The 24657-nt window shown below is 43.0% G+C and overlaps 1 protein-coding gene across 3 annotated transcripts in view; it reads left to right on the top strand.

Annotated features, from left to right (window-relative positions):
• The first annotated feature begins 7337 nt into the window (after window positions 1–7337).
• The window catches only part of NTPCR (nucleoside-triphosphatase, cancer-related), a 35623-nt gene continuing 18303 nt past the window's right edge, over window positions 7338–24657 (top strand). For 2 of the 3 annotated variants that reach the window (XM_061161469.1, XM_061161470.1), the window contains exons 1-3: window positions 7338–7496; window positions 13034–13196; window positions 13827–13923. In XM_061161469.1, the coding sequence (XP_061017452.1) occupies window positions 7463–7496; window positions 13034–13196; window positions 13827–13923 (294 nt within the window). In that variant the 5' untranslated portion in view covers window positions 7338–7462. Of the gene's footprint in view, window positions 7497–7523; window positions 7656–13033; window positions 13197–13826; window positions 13924–24657 lie in introns of those variants that run through there. The other variant, XM_061161472.1, reaches the window with a different exon arrangement.

Raw genomic sequence — 24657 nt, 5'->3', positions numbered from 1 at the left:
GGGCTGGAGGCGAAGTCCTCAGGAAGATTACGTTCTGCAGGCAGATTATGTCTATGCATGCGCATGCGCTAAGTGGCTTCAATCAAGTCCAACTCTTGTGACCTCATGGACTGTAGTCTGCCAGACTCCTCTGTCCATGGGATTCTCCAGGCAAGAGTACTGGAGTGGGCTGCCATGCCCTCCTCTAGCGGATCTTTCTGATGCAGTGATCGAACCCGTGTCTCTTACATCTCCTGCATTGGCAGGCAGGTACTTTATCACTAGCACTATCTGGGAAGCCCCTGAATATCCATATCCTTGTGAAAATCTGCTCTCACACTAGGGTGACTGAAATGCACCATCCAGGGTCTTTGTGTAGGCTCGTTCAGGGAAACAGGAGAGAACAGAACCTGCCTTTAAAAGGCCCCCAATTACTTTTTCGCCAGCCACAGACTAATGCTTTATCTATCCAACCCACCAGATTTCAGACCTCATTGGCATTAGGAGAGGATGATGAACTTTGGTCCAGGAAAGGAATCAATGATGTTCTTCAGGAAGACTGAAGATACACAATAGAAATGAAAATGAATTATTCCTTAAGTTTCCTCTAGTTTTCAGCCAGCAAAACCTTTTATCAACTTGTTGGCAAATGGAGCTGAAACCATGCCCTTAACTAGAAATGGACCAGAGGGCATGGGAGACGGGGAGGAGAACCCAGGCTCCCACACGGATGAAGATGGCTAATTAACACCCATAGCCTCTTTTGCCTGGGGCTCATGGTGCAAACAATTCTGGGGATGATGTATTTTGACCAAATTAAAAAGCAATTAGTTTCTCCTGCAGATTATTTACAGGGAAAGACAATGAAACTTGAATAAATGTTGTTAAGCTCGTACCTAGTCAGAGGAGAGGCACTACCTGATGTAGCTGTGCTGAGAGAGGCTGAGGCGGGAGGAGAGGATGTCTGACTGAGCCCAGCAGGAGGACAGCGGCTGTGTCTCTCCGAGGACTTGCAGTCTCACATCCAGTGAGATTTGGGGGTGAGACGGGGGCCTGCTTGGCTCACTCCATGATCACCGACCCAGGGATCTCTGAGTTAGCTGGTCCACGCACACAGATGTGATAGGAATTATTACCCTAGACAGCCCTGGAAGAGAATTAGAATGAGAAAGAGCGCTCCATTCTCTCTGTCCTTCAAGAACTACCTTAGCTCTTCAGTGCAGTAAGTCCCCTACATGTTATCCCTGTTGCAGTTCAGTCTCTAAGTCATGTCCGACTCTTTTTAACCCTATGGACTGTAGCCCGCCAGACTCTTCTATCCATGGGCTTTCCCAGGCAAGAATACTGGAGTGAGCTACCATTTCCTTCTCCAGGGGATTTTCCCAACCCAGGGATCAAATCCACATCTCTTGCACTGGCAGGCGGATTCTTCACCGCTGAGCCCCGGAGAAGCCCCAAGTCCCCTACATACAAACCTTCAAGTTGGGAACTTTCAAAGACGGGAACATGCCCAGCTGTTTTGCTGTAGTTTTCAAGGTACTGTACTGTCAGATTAAAATGCTTTATTCTTTGTGTATTATATGTGTGAAAAGTATTCTAAACCTATTACAGTACATTACTACGTAACAGACTTTGTTAGCTGGGTACCTAGGCTAACTTTGTTGGACTTAGGGAGAAACTGGACTTACGAACGTGCTCTTGGAAGAGAACTCCTTCCTATGTAGGGGACTTGCTGTAACATGATGCTTGTTTTCCTAGAAGAAGGAAGAGTAACAAATGGAGCAGGTTTGTAGTCCTCATGTGAACTTTTCACTCTGTGATGTTGCCCATGACCTATTTTCAGGACAAAAGTTAAAAATCTGTATCAGAAAGACTCTGGCACCCAAATACCTGAGTTTGAACCATATACACACATGCACGGATATACATATATACACAGACATACACACAATCACATCTAAACACATGTGGGTATATGCACTGTGGTCTTGGGTCGTTTCCTTTGTCCCTCTCTATTTTAGTTTGTCCATAGACAGAATGAAGTTTTGGTGAGGATTAAAGAAGTCACTATAATTTTTAGGGCTCTGCGAAGAGAACTTGGCACATGGTAAGCACCAGGTAAATGTTAGATACTACCTTTTGTTAAATGTCTAAGTACTACAAGGTTGGAGGCCAGAATGCAATACCAGCTTTCCCAATGCCAATTGTTATTCAAAAAGGTAGGTAATCTAAAGGGGTGGGAAAGGAATTCTTCCCTCAGGAGCTCAGATAAAGGTATTTTCATGTTGAATGAAAAATAAGAGCTCATGGATATTTAATATTTTAAAAAATGTAAACCTAGGTATAAAAGTCTGCTCACCAGTGTTTTTTTATTGATTTTTTAATTGAAGGATAATTGCTTTACAGAATTGTGTTATTTTCTGTTAAACATCAACAAGAGTTAGCCATAGGTGCACCCATGTCCCCTCCCTCCTGAACCTCTCTCCCATCTCTCTCCCCAGCTCGCCCTTCTAGATTGTCACAGAGCCCCTGTCTGAGTTTCCAGTCATACATCAGGTTCCCACTGGCTATCTATTTTACATATGGTACTGTAAGTTTCCATGTTACTCTCCACACATCTCACCCTCTCTCTCCTCCCCACCCCCCATGTCCTAAGTCTGTTCTCTATGTCTGTTTCTCCATTGCTGCCCTGCAAATAAATTCATCGGTATCATCTTTCTAGATTTCATATATATGCATTAGTATGTGATATTTAAATATATGAAATATTACATATTTCAAATGTATCTTTGATCCCTACTATGTACCACAGTGCAGTGTCTGCAATACAATAAGGAAGAAAGGAATGAAAGAAAAAAAAGGAAGGGAGAGAGAGAGGGAAGGAGGAAGGTGAATATATTAAATAACCAGCTCTATTTATATCAGGTGTTGAATATTCATTAGAGACAGCAATTTATTTTTTTTATTTTTTTGGTTCCTACACATCAGAGGCCGATTCAAACCAGAACAATTGCCATATTATTCTGCAAACAATAGATACTCCACTGATGGGATCCCAGTGAAACGAATGAAAATGAACCTGAGCAAAACATAGTGTTAGCCTTCCTGAGGAACGAGACAGCCAAACAGAAGCTCTGCTCCTCTCCCCTGGACCTCTCAGCATGTCCCTGGTGGTTCACTCTTAACAACTTTCCCTGTTTACTCCTCTTATCCATGAAGAAGCTAAATGCCCGTTCCTGCTGGCTGCCCATTCTCCCTGGGATCTCGCAGTGACATGACTCTCCTCTGCTTGGTTTTCTGCACTCACTCTGATGATGCTGTGCTGTGTTCAGGTGCTCAGTCACGTCCACTCTCTGTGACCCCACGGACTGCAGCCGCCAGGCCCGTCTGTCCACGGGGATTCTCCAGGCAAGAATACCGGCGTGTGTTGCCATGCCCTTCGCCAGGAGATCTTCCCAACCCAGGGATCGAACCCAAATCTCCCGCATTGCAGGCGGATTCTTTACCGTCTGAGCCATCAGGGAAGCCCGCTCTAATCATAGCCACACTTTTTTTAAAAAAATTAATTTATTTAATTGGAGGCTAATTACAATATCGTAGTGGTTTTTGCCACACATCGACATGAATCAGCCACGGGTGCACGTGTCCCCCATCCTGAACCCCGCTCCCACCTCCCTCCCCATCCCTTCCCTCTGGGTCATCCCAGTGCACCAGCCCTGGGCACCCTTCTCATGCATCGAACCTGGATCGGCGATCCGCTTCACATATGATAATATACACATTTCAATGCTACCCTCTCAAATCATCCCACCCTCGCCTTTTCCCAGAGTCTAAAAGACTATTCTTTACATCTGTGTCTCTTTTGCTGTCTCACATATAGGGCCATATACACAGCTTTCCCATTGCCCCTTACTTTGAGACAGCGCTTCTGCAAAGCTCCATTTTTCCTAACCCTATACAAGGATATGGTGCCCACAACTGTACAGTAACTGGTCAAATGAGATGAGATGTATACAAATATTCCCCAAACCTATAAACCTATGCATGTGCAAGTGTGCACACAAACACACACAACACTCACTCCTAAGTATATTTTTTGCAGGAAGAAGGATCCCTTCCAGGGCCCAAGAGTGCACTCTTGTCTAACACTCAGAAATGAATTGTCTAAGGAGACACTTGTGCTAGCAAAGCAAGAAACCTTGCTGGGAAGGAGGCACTAGGGTTAAGAGCAGGAGGTACAGAAACCCAGGAGAACCACTCTGTCATGTGGCTCACAGTCTTGGGTTTATGGTGATAGGATTAGTTTCCGTGTTGTCTCTGGCCAATCATTCTGACTCAGGGTCCCTCCTGGTGGCGTGAGCATCACTCGCTCGAGATGCATTCCAGCCAGGAGTCGGGGGGGGACATATGGACTGGCATTGCCTGTTTCCTTTTGACCTTTCCTGAATTCTGGTTGGTGGTGGCTTGTTAGTTCCGTTTTTTACCAGGACCTCCTTTCGTAAAATATCCCACGCAAGTGGTTGCTCTGGTGCCTGGCCAAGGTGAGTAGTTTCAGTCAGTGTTTCCCCTAACATGTTTGTACTAACATAATTTAAACTTGGCTTCCCAGGTGGTGCTAGTGGTAAAGAACTCGCCTGCCAATGCAGGAGACATAAGAGAAATGGGCTCGATCCCTGAGTTGGGAAGATTCCCAAGGCAACTCACTCCAGTATTCTTGCCTTGAGGGCTACAGTCCGTAGGGTCACAAAGAGTCAGACACAACTGAAGCCACTTAACATACACACAATTTAAACTTGGATTATGTCCTAAGCACGAGAAAACAGAACCAAGACTATGGCTACTGCAGATGTAAAAATATGAAAGTGGGGAAAAGGACACGTGAATCTGTTTTGCCAGCCTGGTATTCATTTGCCCCTGTGGAAATAGTGCCTAAATTCTCCTTTGGGGAGCATCCCTCCCTCAGGCCTGGGTCTCTGGCATTGTAAGGGGCAGATCACCCCTTTCTCCAGGGGAGCACTTGATCCAAGCCTGACCAGTGAGATCATTCCATCTCCTTGGCTCAGTGACTGGCTCCAGAAATCACATGACTCAAGCTGGGTTGGTCACACAGAAACACCCGGCTTTTATTTGACCTGTACCTCCTTCTAACCACCTCACTCCCTGCCACTCCAGATTGAGGACAGCCACCCACTAGTAGTGGTGACTGGAGCAGAGACACAAAAGGATAGGGGACCTAAGAGGTGTCCCCTTTTGCTCTCTGCAGTTGCCTCTTACTCATCCTCCAAGCAGGCTCACAGTCACTGGACTAGGAAGGCTTTTCTCATCCTCCTGGCCCCTCACCAGTGCCCACTCAGCCTCCGTTACAGCACCCACACGACTGTGACAGCCCGAGGGGCTTCTCTACCCAATCAACTAAAAATTCCTCAAAAGGCAAGAATCTAAAGGAGCTCCTCTTATTCATGCCTTTATACACTGCAGATAGCACAGACCACATAGCATCCCTTACTGTGTGCCAGGAACTGTTTTAGGGGCTTGGGTGCAGCAATAGAGGAAACAGTCTCTGGAACTGTAGAGACTTCAGATGTATGCTTACTAACTGCTTTAATAAACAGCTGTACTGCATTCTATCAAAAGTGAGCCTGCACCCAGGTCCTGCAGGAAGAGAGAATTGGAATCACCTGTTCTAAGTAATTATACACTGGTTGGATAGTAAGCAAAAGTTAGCTTCAGCACAGTAGTTTAATAATCTATTTATTTAAAAATGGGTGACTAATCATGTTTGCCTTTTTGTTCCTAATCTCTAAGATAAGGTATTTCATCGGTTGTGATTGATGTGTAACCCACAAAGGAAACTGCACAAATCAAAGATGCAGATCAATTAATTATTATAAAGTGAAGATATCCAAGTAAACTGCCCAAACAAATAGATTTGATGGAAAAAGATCATCCAACTTTGGAAGAATTTTCTTTTCGTTCTGAAATACCAGCATTCTACATCTAGAGTCTACCTAAACTGAGGTACCTAAACTGAGTTACCTAAACAGGTCTGCTGGTGGCTACCAGAATTCCAGGCATAACTTCAAAATATAATAATCCCATCTCCTGGTGAACCTTGCAAACACAAACTGCTTCAGTGATGGGAATCCTACATAATTAGCACTTTAAAATAATTGTTTTTATAAAAAGAAGATCATACATACGATGGTGTACACATTTCTTTCTTTTGGAAACTACTCTGTGGGTTTACTTGACTATATCAACTGCTCTTGACTCCAGTTTGCAATGGAGGTGAAAGAAATCTGGGTGGAAGGCCCTACCTTACCAGTGACGCAACGTTATAAATGTTGCAGAAATGATGGTGACAACTCGACTGAACAAATCTGACTTTTACATGATTCCTTTTCAAACAGTAAGAAATGGAGGCCATCTAACTGATGAACAACCAGGCTAAGGGGAGCTCTGGAAGTCCTGTGTGTGCCCACACAATTGAGTTGAGCACTCAGTGAAACTGCTTTCCCAGACAGGGTGGAGGATGATCGATCACGAAACAAACTGTACATGTATGACAGTGAAAGGGCTTACAGGTAACTCCGGCCCAAGGCCACCGCCACTTCATTTCGCAGGATCAAACACCTCAAATGGTTAATTGAGGAGGAAAACCACTTAATGCTTGGCACAGGAAGATCCTCCGGCTGGGTCTTGCGTTGGTTTACATTTCTGAGACGGTGGCAAGAAGGGGAAATTGGTCTTTGTATGCACGGGTGAAGACGGGATTATAGTTGAAACTGCCGGGGAGTTTCAACAGTATCAAGAAGACCCAGATGCTCAGGGCTCGCCCAAGATCAATCACTCCGAATCTCGGGAGTTGGAGCCCACGCATGAACGGCCATCTAATACCACACTGCAGAGGTGGCTGACAACACTGGGGAAGTAGTTCCAATCGGTAGCAAATCCTCCTTCTTTTGGGAAGGCTTCTAGGACCCCAACTTCCTTCAGGAGGTCTCTCCCCGCAGCCTGGGGAAATTTCAGCTCTCAGGTCCGGTCCCAGAACTTCGTAAACGGCGCTCACCTGAGCAGCAGTGGTTTAGTAAAAGGCTTTTACGCACACCTCCTCGCAAACACCCTGCCTAAGTCCAACACGGAGGCTGAAGCACACAGACCGAGGGAAGACCAGAATAACCACGTCGCTGAAAGGAGGTCTCAGCGAGGACCGCCGCTAAGCGCAGAGGGCGCAAGCGCAGATGGGCGCTGAGCGCGGAGGGCGGAAGCGCAGACCGACGCTGAGCGCGCGGGGCGCAAGCGCAGACCGACGCTGAGTGCGGAGGGCGCATGCGCGGCCTTACAGACGTTACTTCCGGCTGGCGGAGGAGGGGATTGCGCTGCTTGGGGGCGGACCCTGGGTCGCGACCTCTCCCACCTTCCCGGTTCGGCGACTTCGACCCCACCCCTACCCGGGTCGTGCCCCAAACCCGAGCCTACCCGTATGGCCCGGCACGTGTTCCTGACTGGGCCCCCAGGTAATCTTGCCCGTGTCCGCACCCTCCACGAGGCCGAGGGGTGGGCGTGGCGGGCGCGTGGGGTTGCGGCAGCCGGTGCTCTCCGCCTCTAAAATTCCGGATGTTAAGTTACAGGCTTGGTGGTCAGAAGCCTGCGGAAAATGTGATTGAGTCCATAAGGTAAATGAAATGAAGCCAACTTCAGGAGGGCGAGACCAGCTTGTTATGGAGTGGCACCTGGGCTTCCGTATTAAGGTGTTAAGTAGGATCAAAGGCAGTAGTATTACTATCCCTGGTAGCTCAGACGGTAAAGAATTCGCCTGCAATGTGGGACACCCGGGTTCGAGCCCTGGGTTGGGAAGATCCCCTGGCGGAGGGCATGGCAACGCATTCCAGTATTTTTGCCTGGAGAATCCCATGGACAGAGGAGCCTGGTGGGCTACAGTCCGTGGGGTCGCAAAGAGTAGGACAGGACTGAGCGACTAACACTCTGAAGTTGTGATGTGCAGAGGCCATATTTCAGGATCTCTGCCACCACCACCGAAGGTGTCTGATTTCTGTCGTCACACGCGCCTGCATTTATCATGAAAGAGTGGAATTCCAGTTGCAGGATAGTGCAACCGTGTTCCCTATCCACATTCACTGACCGCCCCCCCCCCCACCCCAATTTCCTGCATGAGTGAGGTCGCAGGTTGAGAGCCTTGGTACCCGCACACACGGGGGCGGGGTATTGGGCACCCCCACCCAGACTCTACTTTGGTGCCTGTCTCTTCTAATGGAAATCCCTCCAACCTTAGGCTGTGAAGGTCTCATCTTTGAAAGGTGGTGAAAGTGAAAGTTAAGTCGCTCAGTTGTGTCCGACTCTTTGCGACCCCGTGGACTGTAGCCCACCAGGTTCCTCCCTCCATGGGATTCTCCAGGCAAGGATACTGGAGTGGGTTGCCATTTCCTTCTCCAGGGGATCTTCCCAACCCAGGTCTCCCGCATTGCAGGTAGATGCTTTAATCTCTGAGCCACCAGGGAAGCCCTTGAAAGGTGGTAGTGTGCGTTTAAATGAGAGACTGGTGGAACAGATAGATGCCTTTTAAGCCAAGATGCTGCACATAGATAAGCCATTACTAAAAGAAGAGGCAAGAAGTTTGTGGCAGCATCAGATTAAGACAGCATCAGATAGGTTAAGAGAGAACAGCAACAAAAAAGATGGGCTTTGAGTGCAGAAAGTGATTCTTTAGCTTCTTTGCAGTTTCAGGTTAACTGTGCATTCAGATATCAACCATTGTAACCCCAGGCCTGAAATTCTCTTTCACTTTTTTTTAATGAGTATCTTTAGCTTTTAGGACCACAGGTTAACTTAATGTTGCAGATTCTGGAGTTTTATATTTATCAGGCAGTGGGGGAGTGGTGAGGAGAAGGGTGTTTTGAGAAATTTCTAATATCCAGAGGTACTCCTTAATATTGTAAAGGAATGTCTTCTAAAAGTTGATTTGCCAGTCCTTTATTTGAAACTTTATTTGAAAGTTTTCTCAGCAGCCTGGCCCCAGGACATCTATGTGTTTCATAACAGAGGTGGCTTATTTTTATGATTGTACCTGCCTGAGTCCTGGAGGTGGGTGAGGACAGAGGCCAGCCAGGCCAATACTAGTTCTTCTTTCTGTTTCCTTCTTTATAAAAGTTTTATATGCATACACATGATTGAAAGACTCAGTGCTAGAGTGTAGCTTACTTAAGCCTGGCCTTAAACCCACTAACCTTCTCTTTCTCCCAGTTTTCCCAGAGCAGTTACACTATAATTTTAATTAGCTCAGTGGTCAGTGTTGATGGTATTTCGACTGTAAAAGTAAACCACAGTAGAGCCATGGAGCCAAGAGTATCTGTAATGTATTTTCGCTTTATGCATATTTCCCCCCTTTGGAATTTCCTCCTGTTTTTTTCATTGACTTAGTATCTTTCTGTTACCAGCCCAGTCCCAAACTCTGCCTGCTATCTGAATCTCTGTGTGTTCAGACATCAAGTATCTTCTCAGAGACACTCGTGTACACTCTCAGGGCCCCACTCATGTGTCCTTCGCACTTAGCAGTTTTTCCCCCACTTCCAGCTGTCCAGCCTGTGACCTGTCCAGAGGGCTTTCTCTGACCCCTGGAGCCCACCTCTGCCTGCACATGGGCAGGCCTGAAGGGCCAGGGAATTCCTGCCCCCTGAAGCAGCCGTGACCCTTCACAGTTGGAAGTTGGTGGGTAAACTCCTTCCTCACTCATCACACAAGAGAACTCTGAATCCAAAGCTGTCTCCTAGGATTTCTCAGTGGGATTAAACTACCCACTGATAACTTGTTGATAATGCAGTCACCTCCCCACCAGTGTGTTATCTTCGGGTGTTGCTTCCCAAATTAAACAGCCTGCACATGAGTCTTTATTTCATGGTCCACTTTATAGGAGAACCAGAACCAAAATAATTCTGGGGCTTTCCAACCCATTCTTTCTGAATGTGGTGTGGGCCTTTGATTTTGGGGTCTCCTTCCTATAGGTCACTTCTTAGCCTGTGTAGATAGCAAATTAACTGAGATGAAAAATTTCTAGAGCTGAAGAGGGAAAAAGGGACTAGAGCCAAATGCCTCCTCTTGGTTTAAGTGTTCTCCCTAACAGATCAGACCCACGATAGTCCCTTTTATTACAGCTGTTCCATTTTGTCTTTTGCACAATGTAAATAGCTTTGTTTTTTTCTTAAAAGCAATACTCACTGTAAGACCAAAAAAAAAAAAAAAAAATCTAGAAAGTTATAAAGAAGAAATTGAAAGTGCCTTGGATTTACAACAGACAGAAACAAATGCTATAAATCTTTCTGTTCTTCTCGACATTTTCTTCTGGAGACACCCACATGCTTCACTTTTTTTAAATTGAGATATAGTTGATTTACAGTATCGTGTAAGTTTCATGTGTATAACAGTGATTCACAGTTTTTCAAGATTCTGTTTATAGGTATTATAAAATATTGCCTTTTTTCCCCCTGTGCTGTAGAATATATCCTTTTAGCTCATTTGTTTTACATGTAGTAGTTTGTGCCTCTTAATCTCCCCCATCATACCCCTTCCCTCTCCCCACTGGTAACCACTAGTTTCTTCTCTCTGTCTGTGAGTCTGTTTCTTTTTATTATATAAAACCAGTTTGTTCTATTTTTTAGATTCCATATATAAGTGATACCACACAGTATTTGTCTTTGTCTGCCTGAATTATTTCACTAAGCATAATATCATCCAGGCCCATCCATGATGTTGCAGATGGCAAAATTTCATTTTTTTTTATAATTGAATAGTATTTCATTGTATTGTATACCATATCTTTGTCCATTCATCTGTTGATGGAAACTTAGGTTGCTCCCATATGTTGTAAATAATGCTGCTATGAACATTTGGGGGTACATTTATCTTTTCAAAATAGTGTGTTCTTTTTCTTTGGCTATATACCCAGGAGTGGAATTGCTGGATCATATGATAGTTCTGTTTTTAGTTTTTTGAGGAGCCTCTATACTGTTCTCCACAGTGACTGCACCAATTTACACATAACAGCGTACAAGGTTCCCTTTTCTTCACGTCCTTGCCAACATTTGTTATTTGTGGTCTTTCAAAAAAAAAAAGTAATGGAATACTGCTGTGTATTTCTGTTGTTTCTTAACCTGCTTTTTCTCCATATATTATTTTCATATGTTGTGGTCTGCTTTCCATGCTAAGCAGTAAGCTCTTTCCATAGGTAAACAGTGTTCTCTTTAAAGGTTGCATGAGATTCTTATGGGTTTATGTCATTATACACATGATACCATAATTTAAAAATTCCCTAATGAATGAACATTAAGTTGTTTCAGAGAGGTCCCAACTTACACATCAGGCCACTTGCCTGTGTTGAGCGGATTCTTCAGTGACTCCCCTAAAGCAGCAGTTACTGAGGGACAGATGGGGTTACATTCCCTCCGAGTGCCGTGAGCGTGGGCTGCTGTTCATGTTTCAGAAGGCCGGACACCATTGTTTGTTCGTGTGAAACTTGGAGGAAGAATGAACTAAATGAGAATAACATCATGTTTTATTTCAAGTAAGCTTCAAAAGCTGCTTTGGGAACCTGATGACTCTGCATGGGCAGCCATAGGAATAATACGACTTGAAACCCTGTTGTGCCATAATAGCTGTGTTGCAGACGTGGTTTCCCATTTTGGGGTAGTCACGATGCCACTGACTTTGTATGAGAACAGGGTTCATATGAAATAAAATCATGGTGGCAGATGAAGGCCCCTGTTAAACTGTATGATCTCTCTCAGTTGTCTGACCATGGGTAAGTTGCCTATCTTCTCTGTGCTTCAGTTTCTTCTTCTGTAAAATAGGGACAAGGGTGGCAACTGCTTCACAGGGTAATTGTAAAGAATTAAGCAAGAAAATGCTTAGGAGGCATGCGAGACCAGGCCCTGCCTCCACAGCGTCACTGAATAGTAGTATTAAATAGTGTTTAACTTGTAAGCACCCACGTGTTAATCAGAGTAGTCCATTGGCTAGGCTGGGAGGAAAGGAAGGGGTCCTGGGTGGGGAGGATGAGTGGGCGGAGGCGCACAGGTTATCATCTGGGAAGAGGTTGGGGGCAAGTCAAAGGAATACTTAGGGATACTCTAGGAGGTGATGGAGATCAAAGCAGTCAATCCTAAAGGAAATCGGTCCTGAATATTCATTGGAAGGACTAATGCTGAAGCTGAAACTCCAATACTTTGGCCACCTGACTCATTGGAAAAGACCCTAATGCTGGGAAAGATTGAAGGTAGAGGAGAAGGGGATGACATAGGATAAGATGCTTCGATGGTATCACCAGCTTGATGGACATGAGTTTGAGTAAACTCCGGGAGTTGGTGATGGACAGGGAAGCCTGGCGTGCTGCGGTCCATGGGGCTGCAAAGAGTTGGACACGACTGAGTGACTGAACTGAACTGAACTGAACTGAGGAGGTGATGGAAGGCATGGCCAACCTGATGGGATTGCTTTTCTGGAAAAAGTTGAAAAATTGCCATTTCTAGTAGAGTTGGAGGTATCTAAGAGTCCCATTTTGGGGAGCCATACATTGTAAGTCCAAGGAGAAATGAAGGGATGTTCCCACTGTTAAACATAGGTTCAGAGTGTCTTGAAATCCTAACTTAAAGCATCCAGCCTTTGCCTGAAGCTTGACCAGCTTTACTTTCTAGGTGGAAAAGTTTGCTCCCTCAAGAAGAGTAAACCTAGGAGAAAACAAAAGCTTGTCTTGTAGGATGCAAATTGCCCTTGAAATTATCATCAGAAAACCACTCAGTTGGTTCTCTGATCATGTATGTGACAAAACTAATAATGTTTCAGAATTTAAAAATAAATGTCAGTATACCATTCACATTTTTATTATATTTGTTTTCTACTTGAAATTAAACAGTTTTAACATCTGGAGCAATCAAAGTTAAGTGAAGTTAATATTCATAAAAGCCTTTTGCAGCCCATTTCTCTCCTGGTTGCTATGCTCCAACAAGGCAGTGGTTCCTGATGGACTTTTTTTTTTTTCCTCTAGGAGTTGGAAAAACAACACTGATCCAGAAAGCCACTGAAGTTTTAAAGTCCTCTGGCATGCCTGTCGATGGGTTTTATACAGAAGAAGTCAGACAGGGAGGAAGAAGAATAGGGTTTGATGTTGTCACGTTGTCTGGCATCCGGGGACCTTTATCCAGAATTGGGTACTGCAGCTTCATTCCTGAAGTGTTTTTTCTTTTCTTTTCATTTTTTTTTTGACCATGCCTCACGGCATGCGGGGTCTTAGTTCCCCGACTAAGAGATCAAACCTACGCCCCCTGCATTGGAAGGGCAGAATCGTAACCCCCGGACCACCACGGGAGTCCCTCTGCGGTGGTGTTCTCCTGGGGCCAGGGCTGAGCCAGGAGGTCCCTTCTGTCTTAAAGAATCTTGAGCTTTTATGGCTTTCTTGGCATCAAAGAAAACAGAGGTTGAAGTCATCGTATGAAAAGCAAAGTTGAAAATACCATATTTCAGTGCAAACTTATTCCACTGAACAGTAAGCTCTTCTCACTTGGTACCTTGTGGCCCTGTTTCTCCTGTCACTCTTCTAAGACAGATGATACGCCAGCTCCTTGGAGGTAGCTGCCAGGCTGTGGGTGCTGGTGTGTGCACCAGCGTGAGCCCTGCTCTCAGGAGGGAATGAGGAGTGAGATCAGCTTTGCTCACTGCACTCTCTGTGTAGGTGATTTTTAAGGATGGTTTAGGAGAAGGCCAGAGGCTCAGTGGAGCAGCTAAAAATCAGAAGTCAGTACAGGGGTCTCAGTGAGGGATGTGCCATCTTTTTCTTTCAGGTCAGAGCCTCTGCCTGGAAAGCGTGAGTGCCGTGTAGGGCAGTACGTGGTGGATCTGACGTCCTTTGAGCAGCTGGCGCTCCCGGTCTTGAGGAATGTGAGTGTGTCTTTCTGCTTCTGAAGCCGGGCTGTTCTTAGTACCTTGTGGGAATTGCTAGCCCTGGGAACAGAGTGGCTTTTGCTCTACAGAGATGTCAGTTTTGTGTTTTACAGCTTAAAAGTCTTTTAAGTGATTGAGCTCATGTAATTTACTGTCACTCTGAACTACAAGTAAATTCCTTGTCACAGAAATTCAGTACATGTGAAAGACTTTATACTGGGTGGGCTTTGATGCCAATCTTCCAGTCCCCAAAGGTAAGTCTTTCCTCTGATCTTCCCCTTGTTTATATCTTAACCCTATCTTCACACCACAACAAATAAATATTTAGGAAGGTAAAATGTCATTATATGAACATAATGGTAAGAACTTAATACATTACATCACTGTATTACCTGTTATTTTTTTTTAAAAAAACAGCATTATTGAGGTATGGGTTTCCCAGGTGGCTCAGCAGTGCAGAATCTGCCTGCCAAAGCAAGAGACACAGGAGACACAGGTTCAGTCCCCGTGTCGGGAAGGTCTCCTGGAGAAGGAAACGGCAACCCACTCCAGTATTCTTGCCTGGAGAATCCCATGGACTGAGGAGCCTGGGGGTTACAGTTCATAGGGGTCACAAAGAATTGGCCCTGACTGAGCAACTGAGCACATTTTGAGATATAATTCACATACTGTGCAATTCACCCGTTTAAAATGTACAGTTCAGCTTTTCCTCATATACTTATGGGATTGTGCAATCAACTATCTTAGCCCAATTTTTGAACATTTTTGTCATCCCCAAAAGAAACCCCATTCCCATAAGCAATCTCTATTTCTATGTCTCTGCTGTTCTTTGAAACCACTGTCCTACTTTTTTGTCTGCAGATTTGGCTATTCTGAATATTTTCTGAGAAGGAAATAATACAATATGTGGTCTTTTGTGACTAGCTTATTTTATTTTGCATAATAGTTACAGGGTTTATCCATATCACAGTATATATCAGTACTTTGTTCCTTTTATGGCTATATAATATTGCATTGTATAGATATACCACAAATAATTTATCTATTCTTCAGCTAATGAGCATTTGGATATGCTTCTACTTTTGGCTATTATGAATGATGCTGCTCTGAACATTTATGGACAAGTTTTGGTGTAGATATCTGTTTTAGTTCTCTTGTGGAGAACTACCTACAAGTGGAAATGCTGGGTCATGAGGTAATAATTATATATATAACTTTTTGAGAAAACACTGGTGTTTTCCAAACCAGTGGTGCTGTTTTACATCCCCACCTGCAATGAATGAAGGTTTCCTTTTCTCTGTAGCCTTGCTAATTGCTGTCTAATTATGTACAGTCTAGTAGGTGTGATGCAATATCACACTGTGGTTTTGATATGCACTTCCCTGTTGATCTCTGATGTTGAGCATCTTTTCACGTACTTATTGGCCATTTGTATATTTTCTTTGGAGAAATGTCTTTTTCTTTGGCCCATTTTTTACTTGCTTCAGTTGTCTTTTTATTATTGAGTTGTAAGATTTCTGTGTGAGTTCTGGATACCAGTCTGTTTTCAGATAACTGATTAGCTGGTATACAGTTGACTCTTTGTATCTCTGCATTCCACGTCTATGGTTGTGGAAGACAAACTGCTGTGCCATTTCACATGAGGGATTTCAGCATCCTTGGATTTGGTGTGTGTGGGAGGGCCCTGGAACTGGTCTCTCTTGGATACCAAGGGACGCCTGTATTTATCTACTCTGTAGTTGTCTTTACTTTGTAGATGTGATGACACAAATGTTTTTATTTTTGAAAAGTCTAGTTCATCTATTTTTCTTATGGTGTTTGTGCTTTTGGCATTTTACCAAAGAAGGCTTTGCCTGATGCCGTTTAATGGAGATTTGTTTCCATGTGTTCTTCCAAGAATTTTATAGCTTTACTAATGCATTTAGGTCTGTGGTCTACTTTGAATTGGTTTTTGTGTATGGCGTAAGGTATGGATTAAAAGTGATTCTTTTGCATGTAAATATCCAGTTTTTCCAGAACTGTTTGTTGAAAAGACTCTTCTTTCTCCATTTAATTATACTGAAACTCTTTTACAAATCAGTTCAATTCTGTTTTGAATTCTATTCAGTTTATCCTCATGTCAGTTCCATCTGTTCTTATATCAGAATGACAGTGTTTGATTACTGAAGCTGGGATGTTGATAGAGGTTGTGTTGAATCTGTAAATCAGTTTGGGGAGTATTGCCATCTTGGTGGTGGTAGTTTAGTCACTAAGCCGTGTCCGATTCTTGTGATCCCATGGACTGTAGCCTGCCAGGCTCCTCTGTCTGTAGGATTCTCCAGGCAAGAATACTGAGTGGGTTGCCATTTCCTCCTCCAGAGGATCTTCCTGATCCTGGGTCTGCTGCATTGCAGGCAGGTTCTTTACCGACTGAGCTATGAGGGAAGCCCCATTGCCATCTTAACAATATTGAATCTTTTGATCCATGAACATGATTTATCTTTATATTTGCTTAGACGGTCTTTGATTTTGTTCAGTCACATTGTTCTGAGGTTTCCAGCATACAAGTCTTATACTTCTTTTTAAAAAATTTATACCTTTTTATAAAAGTTTCCCAATTTTATTTTTAGACTGTTCATTACTAATGTATCCTGCAACCTACGCAGACTAATAGTTCTAACAGTTCTTTAGTGAATTTCTTAGAATTTTCTGTTTACAAAATGATATCATCTGCAAATGGGGAAAATTTTATTTCTTCCTATTTGCTTTGGATGCCTTTTATTTTTTCTTTCCTAATTGCCTCAGCCAGAAGCTCAATTCGGTGAGTTTGTGAAGAATTGGTATTAATTTTTCTTGGAAAGTTTGCTGGAATTCACCAGTGAAGCCATGTGGGTCTAGGTTTTTCTTCATGGGAAGCTTTTTAATTATGAATTCAATTTCTTTACTTGTTATATATCTACTGGTTTTTTTATTTCATGCAGAATTAGTTGTGGTAATTTGTGTCTGTTAGTAATTTATTTGTCCATGTCATTAGATAGTAAGTTACTTAATTTGGCATACAGTTGTTCATATATTCCCCTATAATCCTTTTTACTTTGCAAAATCTATTATATTTTCCCTTCTTTCATGCATTTTAACTGTTTAAGTTGTCTCTTTTTAGGACTTAATAACTAAAGGTTTGTCAATTTAGTCGATCTTTTCAAAGAACCAACTTTTGGCTTTGAGATTGTATATTACTTGTTTTTTGCATTCATTCATCAAATATTTATCAAATCCTTAATATATAGTCATGAACAAAACATGTTTTCTACTGTCTCAAAACTCTCATTCTAGTGGAAATGTAGATATTAAGCAAATAAATGGATAATTGTCATAAATGCTGCCAAGAAAAAAAAATGGGAGTGCTGTGAGAGAGACGAGAGGAGCTGACTTTAGATCTGCTGACCAGGAAAGAGCTCTGGGGTGGCGGCGTTTGAATGAAATGGAAAGGTGAGAAGGGCACCATCGCTTCCAGGAGAGAATATTCGGGTGTTTCGTGGCGGTCTGGGCAGAGTGTTGTGGATGACAGGAGCAGAGATGTGGAGGCCTCGGGGCCCTGGGCAGGAGCAGGTGAAGGAGGAGGGCTGCTTGGTGAGGTGGGTGTAGTCAGCCGTGCGAGGTTTTTGTGGACCATGTTAAGGAATATGGGTTTTATATCGTCTTATTATCGACTTACAACTTTGATACACTTTTGTGAAAATCCAATAGTATGGACCTGCCTCGAGAGGCACTTCTTTGTAAACTCTGGCAGTCTCCACTGTACCAGCGGTGCAGTCCCGGTCCTCCCGAGGCCTCGGACCTGCCGTGTGGCTTCCTGCAGGCCGTCCTCCTCCCCATCCTCCTGCACGCGGCTCAGCCTGCCCGCCACGTGCCAGCCTTCCGCCCTTGCCATTTGCCGTTTCTCATGCCTTGGCTTCTCTGCTCTTTTTTCTTTTGATACTCAGGGCTCAGCTGAAATAGACAGGCTTTGGTAAGTGCCCAAGGCTGCTGGAAATGCTGGGTGTGCCTGCGAAGGGCAGCGTCTGACTCCGGGCCTCGGGGTCTCGCGCCGCGTTCTGGCAGCGGCGGCTGCTCCTCCAGCCCGCCTGCCCCTTGGCCCTATCTCGCCCTGCCTGCTCCTCTTTTTCCCCTAATTTCTTTTTCTTGGAGCTTTCTCTCATGCCCTCTGCTGGGGACTCTGGTGCCTGTTGTATTGTGTGGAAGCGGTCAGGAAACGTGGTATTTTTATCTCTAGTTATTTTCCCATGCAGTACATACCTCTCCACCTAAATGTTAGAGAAGCAAGTGGGCTACTTCAAATAAAATTCCAGATGATGACTCTGGCTTTGAGTACTGGATCGATATAAGGAATTGATTTTTGCACACCTTGCTTAGAGCAGACAATCCCGGGAGAGTAGTGTGTACATATGGGCTTGATATCTAGCTGCAGGATTATATAAGAAATTGTGTACTGACCGGAATAAGGGCTAGAATCGCTCTCCCTTTTTTTTTTTAATTAAAAGAGGGAAAAAAAAAACCAGACTCTTCCAGTATTTAATAGTTTGATTACCAAACCCAGACTGTCACATTCTAGGTAGAAAAAATTCCAAGGCTGCAGGTCAAGGTCATCAGTTTCTTTTCTGAAGCAGAAATTTTTCTCCCATCTCATATATTTCATTGGAATGAAGAAAGGGAAAGGAATTAGTGTTTTGCCTTTATACTGAAAAAAAAAAAAACACAAATTTTTAAAGTAACTGGGCAACAAAAATAGGAGATTAGAGAGAGACAGATTTTATTATCGGCAATTGGAATGACCAATTCCAGTTGGTCATTGGAAACTAAAGTAAACTGAAAGTTTTGGAAAGCACATTTAGGCAGGTCAGAGCCTATTCTTTAAATTTTTTTTATTGAAAAACAGTTGATTTACAGGGTTGTGTTAATTTCTGCTGTGCAGCAAAATGACTGTTACGTACATAGATAGATTCTTTTCTGTATTGCTTTCTATTATGGTTTGTCCCAGGATATTGAGTGTAGTTCTCTGTGCTGTAAATAGAACCGTGTTGTTTATCCGGTCTGTATACAGTGGTTCACATCTTCTAACCCCCAAGGGCTTCCCTGGTGGCTCAGTGGTAAAGAATCTGCCCGCAGTGCAGGAGACCCAGGTTCGATCCCTGGGTTGGAAAGATCCCCTGGAGAAGGGAATGGCTACTCACCTCAGTATTCTTGCCTGAAGAACTCCATGAGCAGAGGAGCTCGGTGGGCTACAGTCCATGGGGTCACACAGAATCAGACGCAACTGAGTGACTGACATTCACCCCAAACTCCCAGTCCGTCCCTCCCCCCTCTTCTCCCTTGGCAACCACGAGTTTCTTCTTTGAATCTGTTTCTGTTTCCTCGATAAGTTCTTTGGTGTTATATTCTATTTAATTTTCATTTTATTATTTGTTTGTTCGTGTGGCTGTGCTGGGTCTTCGTTGAGGCCCACAGGCTCCCCACTGCTTCACAAGGGCTTTCTCTGGTTGAGGTGCATGGGCTTCTCACTGCGGTGCCTCCTGCTGTTCAGAGCCCAGGCTGTAGGAGCGAGGGCTTCAGTAGCTGCAGCATGCGGGCTTAGGTGCACTGCGGCATGTGAGATCCCAGTTCCTGGACTGAGGGTTGAACCTGTGTCCCCTGTGTTGGCAGGTGGAGTCCCATCCTCTGGGCCACCACGGAAGCCCCTGTGCCATATAGATTCCTTGTATAAGTGATATCATATAATACTTTTCTTTCTGTTTTTGACTTACTTCACTTAGTATGATGATCTCTAGTGGCACCCATATTGCTGCAGGTGGCATTGTTTCATTCTTTTTCATGGCTGACTAGCATTCCATTGCATGCATATATGTGTGTGTGTGTGTGTGTGTATCTTCTTTATCCATTCTTCTGTCAATGGACTTTTTGATTATTTCCATGTCTTGGCTACTGTGAATGTGCTGCTATGAATGTAAGGGGTGCATGTATCCTTTTGAATTAGAGTTTTCTCTGGATATATGCCCAGGAGTAGAATTGCTGAATAATATGGCAACTCTATTTTCAGTTTTCTGAGGAACCTCCATGCTGTTTTTCATTGTGGTTGCACAAACTTGCATTCCCACCAACAGTGGAGTAGGGTTCCCTTTTTTCTCCATACCCTCTCCAGCAATTATTATTTGTAGATTTTTTTTAATGTTGGCTATTCTGACCAGTGTGAGATTGTGCTTCATTGTAGTTTTAATTTGCATTGCTCTAATAATTAATGATGTTGAGCATCTTTTTTCTGTGCCTATTGGCCATCTTTATGTCTTCTTTGGGGAAATGTCTATTTAAGTCTCCTGCCTGTTTTTTTGATTGGGTTGTTTGTTTTTTTTGTTGTTATTGTATGAGTTGTTTGTATATTTTGGAAATTAAGCCCTTGTCGGTTGCATCGTTTGCAGAAATGTTCTTCTCATTTTATAGGTTTTTTCATTTTGCTTATGGTTTTCTTTGCTGTGGAAAAGCTTGTAAGTTTGATTGGGTCCCATTTGTTTATTTTTGTTTTTATTTCTGCTGCCTTGGGATCTAAGAAAACATTGGTACAGTTTATGTTTGGCCTGTGTTGTCTTCTATGAGGTTATGGTGTCTTGTTTTTTATTTTTTAATCTTTAAGCCATTTTGAGTGAGAGGATATCTTCTAACTTCATTGATTTTCATGCAGCTGTCCAGCTTTCCCAGCACCACTTGCTGAAGAGTGTGTCTTTTTCTCATCCTCGGTTTCCCAATACATTCCTGCCTCCACTGTTGAAGATTAATTAACCCTAAGTGTGTAGGTTTATTTTTGGGCTGTCTAGTCTGTTCTTTTGATCCATATGTCTATTTTTGTGCCAGTACCATGCTGGTTTTATTACCGTAGCTTTATAGTATTGTCTGAAGTCTGGGAGGGTTATGTCTCCAGACAGGTGAGAGTCTTTATACAGATAGACAGTTTTCATACATACAGTTGCCCGGGATGTATGAAAACACAAATTCTGACAATAAGTTAAGAAATATCTCTTTAAGTGCCTCCTCTGTATAAGAAATTTCACTATGGTTGAAAAATATCTTGAGTTTTTTTATTTTTAAATACTGTGAGAAACATAAATATTATTTTTTGATTAGGTCAGCAGGGCTGTTCTTGTGGGTTGGGAAATAAGAACTATGTGTGAGTTGAAAAACAGCTGCTTGAGGCCAGGCAGAGGCCTGGAGGGGGAGGCCAGCCTGCTGTGAGGTCTTGCTCAAGCTTTTCCTCAGGTGGTCACCATCATGGGCACACGGGAATGAAAGAGGGAGCAGACTAAACATTCTCGATGCAGGAAGGCCTTTAGAAAGTCCCTTGTAGAGTTGACTATTGCTGGGGTTTTTTTTCATTCCATAGCTACATCTTCCCTTATTTGACATCATTTACTATTTTATTGAGTATTAAGTTTCCATATTCTTAAGGTAGAAAATGTGTGAAAAGTATATAAGATAAGAAAAATGGATAGCTCAGTCTTATCACTGAGTTAATCATTCTTAGCATATTTTCTGCCCTTTTTCTATACCTGTTTTTTTTTTTTTTTTTAAATAGTCATCCAGAATTGGGGAAAATCCAAATATAGTTTTATTGGTGTGGGCTTTTTCATTTAATATTATTGAGTGACATGGGATGGGTCTCATATATAATCTTCAAAACTGTGATACTTTGGGATTTCCCTGGTAGTCCAGTGGTTAGGACTCAGTGCTTTCCCTGTAGGGGGCAAGAGTTTGGTTGTGGTTGTGGAACCAAGATCCTATACGCCGTGTGGCATGGCCATAAAGAAAAAATTAATACTTTATTGATTGCATAATATATTGGGGTATGGATTTTCATCTCTGATGTAACTATTACTCCCTCAGTGTCAAACATTGAGATTATTTATCCCTGTTGCAAGTAACTTTGCAAGACTTCCTCTTTGTACCTCAGTCTTGATCCAGCCATGGTTGTTTCCCTGTAGGGACCTATGGGTGGAGTAATGTGGAATACTGGGTGGATGGCGTGGATTTCCACGGTGTTGCATGTCTGACAGGTGTCACTTTGCACCCCCTGCTGTGGGCAGGCATGTTTGTTTTGCGGTACTTCTGCCAACACTGAGCATTGTACTTACTTTTGATAAATACGTTGCTTTGTTTGATTTGCATTTTTAAGGTACTAATGAGGTTAAATTTTTTTCAGTTGTTGGGTATTTTTAAAAAACATCTAAGTTGTTCGTTCATTTCCCCATTTTTTTCCTTTTAGCTTAAAGCGATCTTTTGTAAGGTAAATAACTTTTTAAAAAATCTTATTGATTCCATTTCTCAGTTTGTCGCTTTGGTGATTTCCTTTTTCTTTATTTCTTTTTTTAACATTGTAAAAGTCTGTCCCTATTCCAAGTTAATATAAAATTGTACCTATATGTTTCTTCTTTGTGCTTTTTTAAAAAACATCTTTAAAATCCATCTGGATTTATCTGGAATGTAGTATTCAATGGGACTCTCAACTGATTTTCTTCCAAATACTTAGATGGTTTTTCAAAACCATCTGTTAATAAGTCATTTCTCATTAGTTTATTATGCTGAATTTATTTTATTAAAAAATACATGTGTGTATAATGCTTTAGGGCTGTCTTCCATTTATCTGATGCTTGCATCAGTACTCTGGTAATTGCTTTTGTTGTTATTCTTTAAAACAATGCCTTAACCATTCTTTGCTCATTCTTCCAAATTGTGGTGATATTGGTGGTGATGGTAATGGTGGTGAACAGTGACCAAGTGCAGATTATGCCCCAGGCACTAACTCATTTCATCCTTCAAACAAATCTGTCAGTTTTCTGTTTTACAGATGAGAGGAAACAGGCATAGCATAGAAGGTTTGCCCAGTGACAAACGGCTTACAAGCAGCAGAACTGGCATGAGCTGAACTCTGTTACAAAGTCTTATATAGAGTGATTGAACTATACAAAACTATAGTTACTTTGATATACAGAACTTGCTAATCTTCCAGACAGTCTTCATTCTCCACAGCCAAAAACAGAGTATCATTCTTTTTCTAATTCTTCTTTTAAAAAAAATGTTGTGAGGTTTTTCATAGATCTTTTTTATTTTCTGCTGCTGCTGTAATTAGGATTGACTTTCAGTTTCCTAATGATCAAGGCTGTTAGGATCATGCTGTTAGGATCACAAGGCCTTTTGTGTAATAGTCTACTTGTCAGCTACCCTGAATGCTGTGTTAGAATTTGATGCAATATAGGATTTAACATTTTGTTGGCATCTGGTGTATCTCATACTCACACAGAAAGACAGCAGTAGATTATAAGGTTTTGAAGAACAGGAGACATCTACTCAAAACCTTATTTTATAGGTTGAACAATCTCATTTTTTGTAAAGATCCACGGAAGGAATAATGAGTTACAACCAGAAAATCCACATGGTTTGAACATTTTCCTGTTTTGTTCAAAATGTGGCTTTCGATGTTTATTTCTATTTGTGAGCAGGATCTGTTTTTGATTCTGAAATAAGAACCTGCTTCAGATCTTTGAAACATCGTTTGAAGGTGAGAGATCAACTCCCTATGGAAAGGTTCTTTTTTAAAAAATCAGTTGACCTGGAAATGCTGCTTAGTATTTCTGGCCACTGAGCTTTAGAAAGAATTTAGAAAAATTAAGTTCTGGTCAGTATATCCATTCTTGTAAGGCTGACAAGAGCCCAACACTAATTGAGCGTTTCCTTCACTATTAGCAAGCGTGGCATTTGTGTCTTGGTTCCTCCTTTCTGTTTCTGTATCTCATGATCTCACATATGTATTACAGAATCAGCGAGGGGAATTAAAAGCTATCTGGTACACACGTGAAAAGTTAAAAATTGTCGGTAAATCATTCCTGCAGAGACTCAAGATAGAAGATGAACGGAACGTTTTGTGTGAGGTTGGCGGCACAGTTCGCCCTGCAGGGTCGGGCATGGCAGCCCCTCCCCTCATCTGCGGATCCGCCTGGCGGGTGGGCGGGGTCTTCACTTCTCGGTGCTGGCCACGGAACTGCTCTCTGGAGTGACAGCCCCGCGGGCCACTGCCGGGGGCACGTCATCTTCCTGTGACGCTGCCTGCGTCCCCGCCCGAGAAGCGTGGGAGAGCCACGTGCTCCGCAAGTGGGCCTGCAAAGGATGTCTAACTGGCCTCTCTCCGCCTTCCCACCTGCTCTGCCCTTCCTGCTGATCCTCACCCTGGGCTCTAAGGCCTGAAGCCCTGTGCTGCATCCCAAGGGAGCTCACATGCCAGGAGTGGATGGTCTTCTTGAATCTGATACTGAGAAAGTGTGGATATGAGTGTTTTCTTTTTGTGTATTGATTCTAACTTTTAAAAACTTTTTCGGGATATAATTTTACTCTTAGAGAAAATTATAGGAATGATGATAGAGCAGGACCCCCTGTGGACTTGCTATTTTAGAGTCACCTGTTTTTAACTTTCTCCTTGCTTTTTCCCTCTCCTTGTGTGTGTATAAATGTATAGATTTGGGGGGTATGTTGAGAGTATGAACTCTAACCATTTGAGAGTATGTTGTAGTCATCAGAGTACTTTAGTCCTGTAGTATTTTTTCCTAAGAATAAGGATACGCTCTTACGTAATTGGCACAGTTAGCAACCTCAGTCAGTTTTGCAAGAGAAAATACTTTGATCTAATCTGTCATTCATATGCTGGTTTTGTCAGTTGAC

This window comes from Dama dama, chromosome 15 (assembly GCF_033118175.1).
Source record: "Dama dama isolate Ldn47 chromosome 15, ASM3311817v1, whole genome shotgun sequence".
Lineage (NCBI taxonomy): Eukaryota > Metazoa > Chordata > Mammalia > Artiodactyla > Cervidae > Dama > Dama dama.
The sequence above is the reverse complement of the archived record's forward strand: the minus strand, read 5'-3'. Positions and strand labels throughout refer to the sequence as shown.